Raw genomic sequence first — 13254 nt, forward strand, 5'->3', positions numbered from 1 at the left:
CCAAGGCTCAATGTTCCTTAAAATAATGCAGTCCAGCATCTGACACTGTCAAGAAAGGAAGGTAAACTTTTCAGGCTATTGACATTTACTCTTCCAATGTCAACATAGATTTCTTTTTCTTTTTTTTTAAGATTTTATTTATTTGACACAGAGAGCATGAGTAGGGGAAGAGGCAGAGGCAGAGGGATAGGGAGAAGCAGGCTCCCCACTGAGCCGGGAGCCCAATGTATGACTCGATTCCAGAACCTGTAGATCATGACCTGAGCTGAAGGCAGATGCTTAACCCTCTGAGCCACCCAGGCACCCTTATATTTCTTTTTAGAAAAAAAAAGTCCTCCATCACTTTTTCCTCCACTGAGGGGATATGGAATTATTTTTGTTGACTTTTTTATACTTTTTCTGTGTTCTTCCAATTTTCTAAAATGGCTGTTTTGTTTTTATAATGGAAAAATAACCTGATTTTTAAAACTGAGTCCAATAGGGGCACCTGAGTGGCTCAGTGGTTGAGCATCTACCTTTGGCTCAGGTTGTGATCCCAGGATCTGGGATTGAGTCCCGCATCAGACTCCCCACAGGGAGCCTGCTTCTCCCTCTGCCTGTGTTTCTGCCTCTCTCTCTCTGTCTCTCATGAATAAATAAAATAAAATCTTTAAAAAATAATAAAATAAATTTCAGTCAAATACAATAGAAAAGAACTAAAATCTTGGTAATATATATTGTATATCTCCTGCCTTCCTGATTGGAAAGTATAGAACATAACTGTAAGCTCCATTGGATGATTCTGGGTCACGATCAGACACCCCAATTTTTACTTTGTGGTGCTATGACTTGACGGTTTAGACCGTGGATTTTGAATTCAGATAGACCAGTCTTAGAATCTTGGCATGGCCATTTACTTAGCTCTGGGACCTTGGGCAAGTTGCTTAGCATCTCTGAGCCTTAGTTTTCTCATCAGTAAAATGGAGATAATGACAGCATCTACCTCCCAGAGTGTCTGGGGGGATTGAATGAGATGATAAATTAACATAATGTCCAGCAGTCAGTTAATGCGAGTTTCTTGATTAATTATGTGATATTGGTAATATTCTGTTGCAGATGTGTGGTGCCCCTAGGAACTGCTGAACCACCTAAGACTTTTGACCCTAGATCTGTTTTAAAAGGTCCTCAGATTTTTTTTAAAGGTTTTATTTATTTGAGAGAGAGAGAGAGAGAGAGAGAGAGAGAGAGAGCTCATGTACAAGCAGTGGAGAGGGAGAAACAGGCTGCCCATAAAGCAGGGAGCCTGATGTGTGGCTTGATCCCAGGACCTGAGCTGAAGGCAGCCACTTAACCAACTGAGCCATCCAGGTGCCCCAAAGGTCCTCAGATCTTTGTATCTGTTCTTTTCCTCCCCATTTCCCAATTTATTTTATTGTATTTTACTTTTACTTTATTTTATTTTACTTTGTTGTTGAAATAAAACTTACAGGCAGTAAGATATACTAGTCCTACGTGAACCTCTGTGTATGCATACCCCAGCATAACCACCACCCGGATCAAGATAAAGCCATGTCCAGCACCTCTGAGGGCTCTCTCATGCCCCCACCCAGTCAGTAGCCCCCAACCCCAAGGCAAACTCTACATGGATTCCTAAAACCATAGTGTAGTTCTGATCATTCTCAAATAAGTAGAAAACACAGGATGAACTTCCTTGTGCCTTGCTTCTTTTGCTGACTATAATGTCTGGAAGATTCAGCCAGATTGTTGAGGATAACAGTAGTTTGCTCTGTTTCAGTGATGTGTAGTAGTCTTTCATGTGAATATTATTACATTTTGTATGTCCATTTACTTTACTGATGAACACTTGAGCTGTACCCAGTTTTTGGCTATTATGAAATACGCTATTATGAATGTCCTTGTATATCCTTGTATGTTTTCTGTCCTGAAATACTTCAGTCACAGACTACCCAGGAGTGGAATTGATGGGTCTGGGAGTATACACAGTATTTAATTTTAGATGATTACTGCCAAGTCATTTTCTAAAGTGGTTGCGCCATTTCCTGTTCTCACTAGCAGTGCCTGAGCTTTCCAGGTGCTCTGCATCCTTGCTAACACTTGGTTTGGTGAATCTCTTCCATTGTAACTATCCTGATGGGTGGGTGGGTGTGTACTAGCTGTCTCATCAGGCCCTTAATTTCCATGACGACTAACGATGTTGCACACTGTCTTATGTGATCATCAGCCATTGGGACACCCCGTTACATTCCTAAACCCAGTTATACTCTTGGGATGTCTGATAGCTCAGTTTGTCAGAAGGAGGTTTAAAAAATGAGCACGCATGTTCTGAGGGAGGCTGCAGAGGCTCTCCTATGACCAATATAGCAGAGTTTGGGGCACACAGAGCATCTAGGCTGGTTTCTGCTTACTTTCAGGTTCTTAACTGTGTTTGATGGCAAGCTTGCAAGAGAAATAACTTGCAGATGAGTGACATACCATGAATTTTTAAAAATGCTAAGTGAACTCTCTAGCGGTGTTTCAACTTATATTTCTACAGTCCATGTGGGAGAAAAGAAGTCACATTAGTTGAGTATCCATTATGTGTCAGTCCTGCACCAGGCATTTTAAATACATTGTCCCCTGGGCACCTGGTTGGCTCAGCCGGTTAAGCGGCTGCCTTCAGCTCAGGTTATGATCTCAGGGTCCTGGGATCAGTCCAACATTGGGCTCCTTGCTCAACAGGGAGTCTTCTTTTCTCTCTCCTCTTTCTGCACCTAACCCCACTCTTACCATCTCTCTCTCTCTTTTTAAAGATTTATTTATTTATTCATTCATTCATTCATTCATTCATGATAGAGCGAGAGAGAGAGAAAGAGAGAGAGAGAGAGAGAGGCAGAGACACAGGCAGAGGGAGAAGCAGGCTCCATGCTGGGAGCCCAACACGGGACTTGATCCCGGGACCCCAGGATCGTGCCCCGGGCCAAAGGCAGGTTCTAAACCGCTGAGCTACCCAGGGATCCCCTCTCTCTCTCTTTCAAATAAGAAATACATACATACATACATACATACATACATACATACATAAATACATATATACATACATTATCCCCTCAGGGCACCTGGGTGGCAAAATTGGTTAGGTGTCAGATTCTTGGTTTCAGTTCAGGCAGTGATCTCACAAGCATGAGATCGAGCCTTGTGTGGGGCTCTACGCTGAGCATGGAGTCTGCTTGAGATGCTCTCTCCCTCTCCTTCTGCCCCTCCCCTCCCATGCACACACACGTGCTCTCTCTCTCTCTCAAATAAAAATAAATAAGTACATTATCCTCTTTAATCTGTATAAAGACTCTGTGAGGTTGAGATTATTATACTTGAAGTTCAAATGAAATTAGGCTGGAGATGGTTGTCACCCAGCTCTGAAATGGCAGAGCCAAGATTTGAAGACTGGGTCTACTTGACTTTGAAGTCTATACTACTGTGACCAAGTAAACAGAAGGGAAAACATTATTTTTCTAGCAAGTTTCTAGTCAGAAACTTCCTAGTGTACATTTCATTAAAATTTTGACAATGGTCACCTCTACCAAGGCAACTTCACCTTTGGGTGGATCTCTCAGGGTCTCCCAGTGCTGGGTCTGGCCCCTCCTCCCAGACTCCTGCAGCTTACTATTGGCCATTTGGCGCCATTTCTTATCCTTTTTGCCTTTCTCCATCTTTGAGCTCTGATTGTAGTACTATTGTATAGGTATTCATTCTTTTGACATTAATTTTTTTTTCTCCCCTCTGGTATATTTTCTGATAATTCTTCTAGAAAGAAAGTTTTCCCAATTGTATAGCAGTACACATATATTGTAGACATTTGGGAAAGCGGAAATTCACCCATTTCCTTTCAGTCATTTTTTTTGTATGTTTAGGTGTTTTGTTTTGTTTTAAACATAGTTGAGATGCTGAACCATCACTTAGTTGAGGTAATAGACATGATTTTTGAGGGAAATGAATGTGATTTTGTAAAGGGCAGTCACATTTAAGGATGTACTATGGTGGTCCCTGGGTAGCTCAGTCAGTTGAGTCTCTGACTCTTGGTTTTGGCTCAGGTCATGATCTCATGGGATGGAGCTTTGTGCTCAGCAGAGAGTCTTCTTGAAGATTCTCTCCCTCTGCCCCTCCCCCCACTTGTGCATACACACATGCATACTCTTTCTCAAATAGATAAATAAATCTTTAAAAAAAATTTTTTTGAGGATGTACTATGGAAGGCCTCAACCTGGAATAAGTGTAAAACAGGAGTCATTTATTCTCCAGAATGTTTTTTTTTTTTTTTTAAGTTAGGAGGGAAGGGGGCAGAGTTGAGTGAATGAAAGAAACTGGTTTCCACTTTACCTTTAGAAACATCATCATGGTTGGCTTCCAACACCAACAGACAGAGCCTTGGTGTCCCCATTGGAGACAGCTGTTAACTTTTGATGTTGAGCAATTTTAAATTTGCAATTTACAGGAAATGTGCCTCACTATATTCTGCTTGATATTTCTCCCTATCCCTTCAAACTTTGCAAAAGCATCCCATTTTTAATGGCTTCACATGTTTTACCAAGTTTATAAATTATCAGATACCTAATCATTCCCTGATCGTTGTTCCCAAACTGTTTTTGTGGTAAATGATGTAGCCCCAAACACCTTTGTCTGCATGCCTTTTTATGGTATCTTTGAGCAGGGAAATCTTCATCTACTGGGTGAGAGACACTGTGAGACCATGACCTTGCAGGGGTTAAGGGCATGAATGCAGGAGGCAGATAGCCCACTGTGTGATGGGCAAGCTGCATAACCTGTGTGCCTCAGTCTCCTTGTCTGTCACACTGGGGGAAATCACAGCACTTACTTCACTGTCACTTCATGTGTGTAAAGGGCTCAGTCAGTGCCACAGAAGTGCTTGCTTGTATTACTTACCTGGGATCCTAAAAACTGGGTGCTAATTGGATAACAAATTTATACTTTAAGGTTTAAGTATATTGCTGACTTGAGAGTGTGAACCAGGCTCCTCTTTGTAACACAGGACGCAGTACTGTTAGGCGTACAGAGCTGTTTGACGGATGGGCATTTATTGCAGCAACTTCTCCTAACGGTGTGGGCACACTTCTTGGTTCTTATAATTCCCTGTTTATTTTTCTGCTTCCCCCTCTAGACTGCGAGCTCCTTGAGATCAGAGACTATGAATAATAGCAGGTAATATTTACTGAGTGTCTGACTCTGGATCAGACTCAGTGGCAAGCACTTTGCAGGCCTGGTCTTGTTGGCTCCTCCCAGCACCATCTCACACCTGGGCCCCCAGGAGACAGGTGCTGAGTGCTGGCTGAGTGACACAGGGCTCTTCCCAAACTTGTCACATCAAAAGCATCACTCAAAGCACAGAGGTGGGGGATCCTGATGCCCAGGATCTGCTGCTGGAGATCTGATTCTAAAAGTCTGGAGCAGCCCAGGGATCCGCCCCAGGGGATCCTTTATGCTGAGGCCACATCTGGGCAACTCGAAGGAGAGGCTGGATGACCTTGTGGTCCACCAATGTCCTGTGTCTCAAGCCTTAGGCAGTTTCTCCCAACCGTCAGGAGTTCTCAGCCTTGTCACTGACTGGAACAGGAGAGGAGGGTGACCAAGAGGAGGAAACTGCGGAAGCAAGTCTCATTAGTATGCAGAGCCTTTCTTGTCACACTGCCTTTAATTGAAGCTGAAGGGCTGGCTCACGTCTCTGGGAGTTTCCACCCGCCAGCCCTTCCGGAACTGGCGGCGCACCAGCCTGCTGAGGGGACAAGGACAGTGCAGGGACACGGAGAATCCGTCTGTTGGTGTTGGAGGCCAACCACGATGAGGTCTCTACACTGAAATGGCAACCAGGTTCTTCTAATCAGCCATTGCTACCTGCCTCCGTCCCATCGCCCCCCTTTGACCTACCTGGTGGACGTAGCTGTGCAAGGCTCTGTCCTGCCAAGACCAGGAAGCAACCCACAAAGGGGACACTTGAATCTGTGTCTTACAGAAACAGTAAAGGAGTCCCTGCACGTGATTCCCATGGTTAAAAACACAGTCCCCCTCCCCTGCCTTATCTATGGTTTTGAGCATCTACTGGGGGTCTTGGAACGTGTCCCCTGAGCATAAAGGGGGTTTGCCGTACCGGCTGGACAGAAGGACACGCTGAGCATCGCCTTTGTGTCACCCTCTGCTATAGCAATCCCTTTGAACTCTTGGCTGTTTCTCTCTGACTAGTTAAGATTTTAGATCCGTTAGATATGCTTTTAGACATGATCTACTGATATCTTGCTTTGACAGATGAGGACGAGTTCACTAGTTCATACCCCATCTCCACCCTCCCCCAAACAGTTAAATTGTTCTTTTCTAGGGCAGCCCCAGTGGCCTAGGGTTTAGCACCGCCTTCGGCCCGAGGCCTAATCTTGGGAGACCCGGGTTGGAGTCGGGCTCCCTGCATGGAGCCTGCTTCTTCCTCTGCCTGTGTCTCTGCCTCTCTCTCTGTGTGTGTGTGTGTGTGTCTGTCATGAATAGGTAAGTAAAATCTTTAAAAAAAAAATTGTTCTTTTCTTTTCCTTTATTAGTTGTCTTTGTAATTTCAAGTAATATACTACCATATTTATTTCTTTTTACCTGTTTTATTTGGGGGGGGGAGTTGAGGTGGAGGAAATATTCATAGTACACTGACTATAATAAACAGTGAGGCAAAGACTCACATATAACTACCATTCCAGTTAAGGAAGGAGAATACTGTCAACACCTTTCAACCTCTTCTTTCCCAGTGAAGCCACTTACCCTGACTTTTGTGCTAATTGTTCGCTTCCTTTTTTTTTTTTAAAGATTTTATTTTTAAGTAATCTCTCCACCCAACATGGGGCTTGAACTTACAACCCTGAGATCAAGAGTTGACAGTCTACCGACTGAGCCAGCCAGGTGCCCCTGTTCTCTTGCCTTTCTTTAGAGCTCTTCTATAGGCACTCCTCAGTATTTAGATTTGCTGTAAATAGAATTGCACTATATGTATTACTCTGTGCCTTGCATCTTTCCTTCAACACTGGTGAGCTAATCTAAGTCGACAGGTGTAGCTGAGGTTTACCCATGTTCACTGCTATATACTCACTTTTCAAGTAGACCACGATTTATTCATCCAGTCAGCTGTTGATAGACATTTGGGCCGTTTGCAGCTTTCTACTATCACGAACGTCTTAATCCTTGTCTCCCAGAACATGTGTGCAAGGGTTTCCCCAGGGGATGGATACAGGAGTGCAATTGCTGCATTGCAGGGAGCATGCAAACTCAGTTTCACTTGATAAAGCCGCCTTTCCAATGTGGTTGCACCAGTGGACAGTCCCTACCCCCAGAGATGCTGACCTGATTGACCAGGGTCAGGTTGGGCACTTAAAGGTTCAAAGCTCTCCAGGTGATTCCATTATGAGGCTCCATGTCCAGCTTTATTTCCAGCCCATCAACTCTAGATAGTATTTTGACCTTTCAATCTGGAGGAGCAGTCCTAGCATCTTTTTCTGCTCTCCTTTCTCAAGATTTTTGTGTTATAATCGGAATAATCTGAAAGACATAATAAGGGCTTTTTCCCCAGGTGAAGTCCAAGTGTAGGGGTGGCTAAGAGGTTATCAAGGCATGGGCAGGAATTGGTTAAAATACTGGGACAAAGGTGAGCAGGTGAATTCTTCTTTCAGGGAGGGCTGGGGAACAACAGAAATTCAAGGGCTGAGAACTCTTCCCAGCAGCCAACCATCCTTCTCTCTTTGGCGGTGAGTAGCCTCTAGCGCCTGTCTGCCAGCTGTAGGCCAGAGAGGTCATTCAAACTGCTTAAATTCTGCAACATGGAGGGGAATTCTAAGCTCTTCTGAATTGCTCTGAGGGTCTTTGTGGTAATGTTTTCTTAGAGGGACTCCAACCTCAGTCTGGGTTTCTTAACCCTGGCTGAACAGTAGCAACATATGGGAACTTTGAATAAATACCCGGGCTTCAGACCAATTACATCAGAAAGTCTGAGGTGAGACCCAGGCACTAACAGGCTTCAGAAATGGCCCAGATGGTTTTTTTTTAAGACTTTATTTATTTATGAGAGACAGAGAGAGGGGGGCAGAGACATAGGCAGACTGCATACAGGGAGTCCGATGTGGGACTTGATCCCCTGGACTCCAGGATCACGCCCTGGGCCAAAGGCAGATGCTCAACAGCTGAGCCACCCAGGGATCCCAGCCCAGGTGATTCTTAAACACAGCTAGGGCAGAGAATCAGCAGCAGTAGATCAAACTTTAACTTATATCCAACAGTATCACCTGGGGGACCCGTTAAGAACACGAATTGCTGGGCTCCACTGTTTCTGATTCCGTGGGTCTCGGGTGGAACTGTGGATTTGCATTTCCAACAGGTTCCCAGGAATGCAAACATTGCTACTCTCCCTCACCATGCCTAGAGCACCATCTTGCTCCTGAGGTTTCCCTGCATACCTCCCTTATAGGGACCCAGAGCAGCCATTCCATCAGGTGGAGCAGACCTCCTCCCAGCTGTGTTATGGGGTCAGGCTGGTAGCTTAAAATCGCCTGTGGAAATTAGCAAATGCTACAAGTCAGGAATCTGCCATCCCCACTCAGTTGCTAAACATTCACATCCAGATCACATAATGGATCAGCAGGATATGGGGAAAACACCTACAGAGGTGTAGAGCATCCTTGGCTGTGAAGGATCCTTGTCATCAGTAGGGCCTAGACACATGCAGGGTATTCACAGTGGTTACCTATGGAGCTTTCATATGTATATGGAACAAAAAAAGTATATGCACTCAAAACAATTCTTTAAAATTCCCAGGCAACACAGGTTCTAAATCTTAGAAATATTTTTTTTCTGGTTTGAGTTATTAATATATTCATTAGTAGTTCACAAAACCAAATAAACACATTATAAATTTTGACAGTTATTAAACGTAGAAAGGAGATTCTGGGGGACACATTGGCTCCTGGTCTGGCACCTGGGGATTTTTTACACACTTGGCAATGCCAGGACAGGGAGAGGTGGGAACGGGGATCACTATAAACCCATCAACTGCAAGTCCATGCATGGAAACGGTGGATTTGGAGAGTGACTTTCTTTGAACAAACCATGACCAAGTACCCTTAGAAAGTCTTTCTGTAGCCCCAGCTTGAAGACTGCTGTGCTAGCCTGGGCTGCTGAAAGCTTTCAGGCCACTTCCAACAGGAAATAACTGTGTTGCACGTGATGGCGTCCACATCTCACTCCGCGCTTGGGCCTCGTGAGATCAAAACATCTGTCCTACATGATAACAAGCCCCAACACCCTTTCTGCTAGAACACTGCTCTCCTCGTGTAACCTGAGCCTGAGACCTTACTCAGAAGATGCTTTAGGCATTAATGTCCAGGATAAGCACTTGGACATTAGAAGCAAAAACTTCCTAAAAATGAGAGGGTCTTTCTTGGGGCACCTGGGTGGCTCAGTCGGTTAAGGGACCAACTCTTGATTTCGGCTAAGGTCATGATCTCAAGGTCCTGAGATCAAGCCCTACATTGGTCTCTGTGCTTAGCATGAAGTCTGCTTGAGATCCTCTATTCTCTCCCTCTTGGTCTCACCATCCTGGATTGTGTGTGTGCGTTCTTTCAAATAAGTAAACAAAATCTTAACAAAACAAAACAAAACAAAAAACACGAAAGGGTCTTTCTTTTTTTTTTTTTGAGGGTCTTTCTAAAAGGACCCCCCCCCACACACACACACCTGGTTTCCCCTATTTTTCCAGAGGGTGGGGGGTGGCTTTTACCTTTTGGAACAATTTCCCTTACAAGTTGTGCTATCCTGTGTTCTGTGAACTTTCCTGTTTGGCTGGTGCAGGAAATCCCCCAGATCACATTCTTTTCCAGAGCATGAAAGACCAGGAAAGGTTCTCTTCTGACCTTGTATTCACCCTCGTGTTATCCTGAGTTTTTAATTTTGGGTGGCGGGGAGAGCAAGGTGAGTGGTGACAGACTGGGCTGAGTCAAGAGCCTGGAATCTGTCATCATCTTCAGTAAAAACTTCCTTTCTTCAGTTTCCCTGCTCTGCAAAGCATACTTTTGACCTACTGCTGAACTAAATTAAAAAGGCTGTGATGGACTTTGAAGGCATTATGCTAAGTGAAATAAGTCAGGTAGAGAAAGACAAATACTGTATGATCTCATTTATGTGTGGAATCTAAAACCAAACCAAACCCAAACTCACAGGAAAAGAGATCTGACTGTTGTTACCAGGGACATAAACTTCTAGTTACATGATAAATCAGAACTAGGGATATAATGTACACACGATGACTACAGCTAACACTGCTGTGTGATATATAGGAAAGTTGTTAAGAGTAGATCCCAAACGTTCTCATCACAATAATTTTTTTTTCCTTTTCTTTTTACTGTATCTGTATGGGAAGACGGGTGTCGGCTGAACCTATTGTAGTAACCATTTCACCATATACGTAAATCAAACCATCCCGCCGTATGCCATAACTTATCCAGGGCTGTATGTCAATTATTTTTCAATAAAACTGGGGGGAATAAACGATGGCCAGGAACATGACGTGTTTTTGAAACTTTAGATTCTGTCCTTGGAGCACAATGGCCTTGTGTTCTTCCCCAGTAGATCCGTGGTACCAGGACCATAGTGGGTGCTCAGTGGGTTTTGGTGTCATGGATCCCCACACATCGAAGTTTGCTGCATTCAAAAAGTCTGTCTAGGTATGTAAAACTATCCTGACTTTCTCTTTCATTTCTTTGCAGTGAAATGCAAAATGGAGGATGAGGAGGAGGTTGTACCTAAGACTCCACCATCTTAACCACCGGTGGGACCTTTCCCAATTGGAGCTTCCATGACCCTACATGAGGAAAATGTACAAATTATGCTTCCTCTCTTGATTTTTTAAAGGATAGATTTGGTGCCTGTGAATATGGAATTTTTTCTACACGAGATAGGATTTGTGGCAAACGTGCTTTAGTGCATATCATTTATCACAGGAGAGCACTCATCTACTTCCTGCATTATCTCCAGATTTTATTCTTTTATCCAGTATTATTTCTTCAGTACTTAAGGAATATTCTTCTACACTAAGTGTCATTACAATGTACAGTGAGCTCTAGTTCCAAGAGATGGTGAAGTGCTAATTTAGGTACCAGTTTCCCATCTCTGGCTGCCTTTGGAAAGATCGATACTTAAATTAAAGTCCCAAACTTCTGCAGTGGGTTTTATCTGGTGAGTATTCTTTTCATAAAAAAGGCATATTGGCTACGACCATTTCCAAAGGAGATGGACTCTTAACTCTGATTTCTGATTGCAAATCCAACAAGTTGAGACACTTAAGCCCAGACAACAATAACAGACAAAGGTCTTTGGTTGTCAGGTCCCCAAAGTATTATGGAAAGCCCCCCATTTGATGGAAAAGCTAACTTATTACCCTCATTTGTTCTGCGGTTTGCTGTTAACCAGGGCTCTCCCGTTCAAAATGCCACAGACTTAGCCTCCAGGCAGATCCCAAAGCCAAGTAGTTACGCTGGGTTGTTTTGACAAGCTACCACACATCTTAAGTAAATAGTAAAGCTTTTATTTTTGTGTTAAGAACAGCATTTTGAAAATAAAACCTATCTGCCCATGCTTTACAACCTTTAAATTTGTAATATTTATATACAGTCATTTATGGTACACATTGATTGTCTTGAAATTTCTTTAACGATTTTTTTTAATAAGTATGCAACAGTCAGCCAGGGGAGAATAAAGGTACATTATAAAACACACATTAATACATTTAATAAATATATATTATCTATCAAAAACGAGCCTTAGCTCTTCATCAATTAATAAAAAGCACCTGCTGAGAACTCTTGTAAGCTGGTATAATCATTACATCATTGGATTATAAAAGCCACAACGCTCCCTTTCAGTTTGGGGTTTAACTCAGCATTGGCCAATCTAGAAGACCATCCCAAGTTTACACGTGTTCAGTGGGCCCCTGACAGACTCTGTGCTAAAAGCACGGGATCCCACTTTGTCAGTTCTCCGAGCTGGTTCCCTCACTCCCCATCCCCCCCATCCAGTAGAGAAATTCAGGATAGAATTTCTATTAAACTTTCTATTAAATTTCTATTAACTTTCTATTAAAAGGAGGGGACAGGAGTGGGTGGCTGTTATAGTCCCAAAGTGATTTTAATAACCGGACACAGAAAGACTTGTGCTTACAATTAGGTATTTTTATCACAGATGCTCTCCTTCCAGGTCATTTTCCCTCAACAAGTGTTGTTGACATAAACAAATCTTAAACAGAGGTGCCGTTTGATTTTGTATTTAAAGTTTGCTCCATGAGGGCAGCTGGCGGCCACAGTCTCTTGGCAAAGAGGTTCCTTTGTACCCTTCAGGTGGAGTCATTAGTAAATACCCATTCTCTGCTCTCTGCCCTCACTCCCCACCTTGGCCCCACTGGGAGGGCATCCAGCCCACTCTCAGCTTTAAAGCCAAAATAAGACAAAACCCAGAAGCGCAATAACGTATCAGAGATTTAAAAAGAGAGTGTGGGGGGAAGGAGGTCTCATTAAAGTGAGGTTTCCCACGGCTCAAAGCTGGTTCCATCTTTATGTTGGTGAAACGTTACTTTCCCCCTGTAGCCATGCCATTTACGCGGTGCTCACCTTATCAGCCCGGACCACCAAGAACTGAGAGAGAAAACGATCAGGTGAATTTGCTCCCTTCTGCAAGGGCGGGGGAGCTCTTGCAGACAGAATCACTGATGGGATCAGAGAGCTCCAAAGGACTCCAGAGAGCGGGGGTAAGCAACCATTTCCTGGCACGAGAATGTGTATTGCTGTCGTTTGTCATTGAACTGGACCGAGGTGTTTGGAGGTTTCTGTATTTTCAGAATACTGGGTCTGCATGCAACCACCCCCATCCCCACCCCAGGTCTTATCGTCTTTGCCTCCCTCCCATCCCCAGTACTCCAGGTTTCCAGTCCACCAACAGCACTCCTCAAGAGAGGATTGGAATCTGGTTCTCTAGAAGCAAGCACATGCTCTGGGCAGGGGCGGGGGCTGTTTCCCAAAGGTCAGGTAGGGGTGGCATTCTGGTGCCATGCTTTTTCTTCCTCATGCGTGGCAACACAAGGAAATGCGCTAGCTGGAAGGAAAACTCGAAGGAGGGCCACACAGGGATGGCCAAATTGGCCTCGTTGTACCCCACTGCTCTGCAAGGTTGCGGGCGAGGGGGGAAGGGGGTTTGTGGCGA

At 44.0% G+C, this 13254-nt stretch overlaps 1 protein-coding gene across 1 annotated transcript in view; it reads left to right on the forward strand.

Moving 5' to 3' along the window:
• The window catches only part of IQCK (IQ motif containing K), a 129344-nt gene extending 117691 nt beyond the window's left edge, over positions 1 to 11653 (forward strand). The window contains exon 9 of the mRNA XM_055340630.1: positions 10770 to 11653. Within this exon, the coding sequence (XP_055196605.1) occupies positions 10770 to 10825 (56 nt within the window). The 3' untranslated portion in view covers positions 10826 to 11653. The remainder of the gene's footprint in view (positions 1 to 10769) is intronic.
• The last annotated feature ends 1601 nt before the right edge of the window (positions 11654 to 13254 follow it).

This window comes from Nyctereutes procyonoides, unplaced genomic scaffold (assembly GCF_905146905.1).
Source record: "Nyctereutes procyonoides isolate TBG_1078 unplaced genomic scaffold, NYPRO_anot_genome, whole genome shotgun sequence".
In the NCBI taxonomy this organism is placed as follows: Eukaryota; Metazoa; Chordata; class Mammalia; order Carnivora; family Canidae; genus Nyctereutes; species Nyctereutes procyonoides.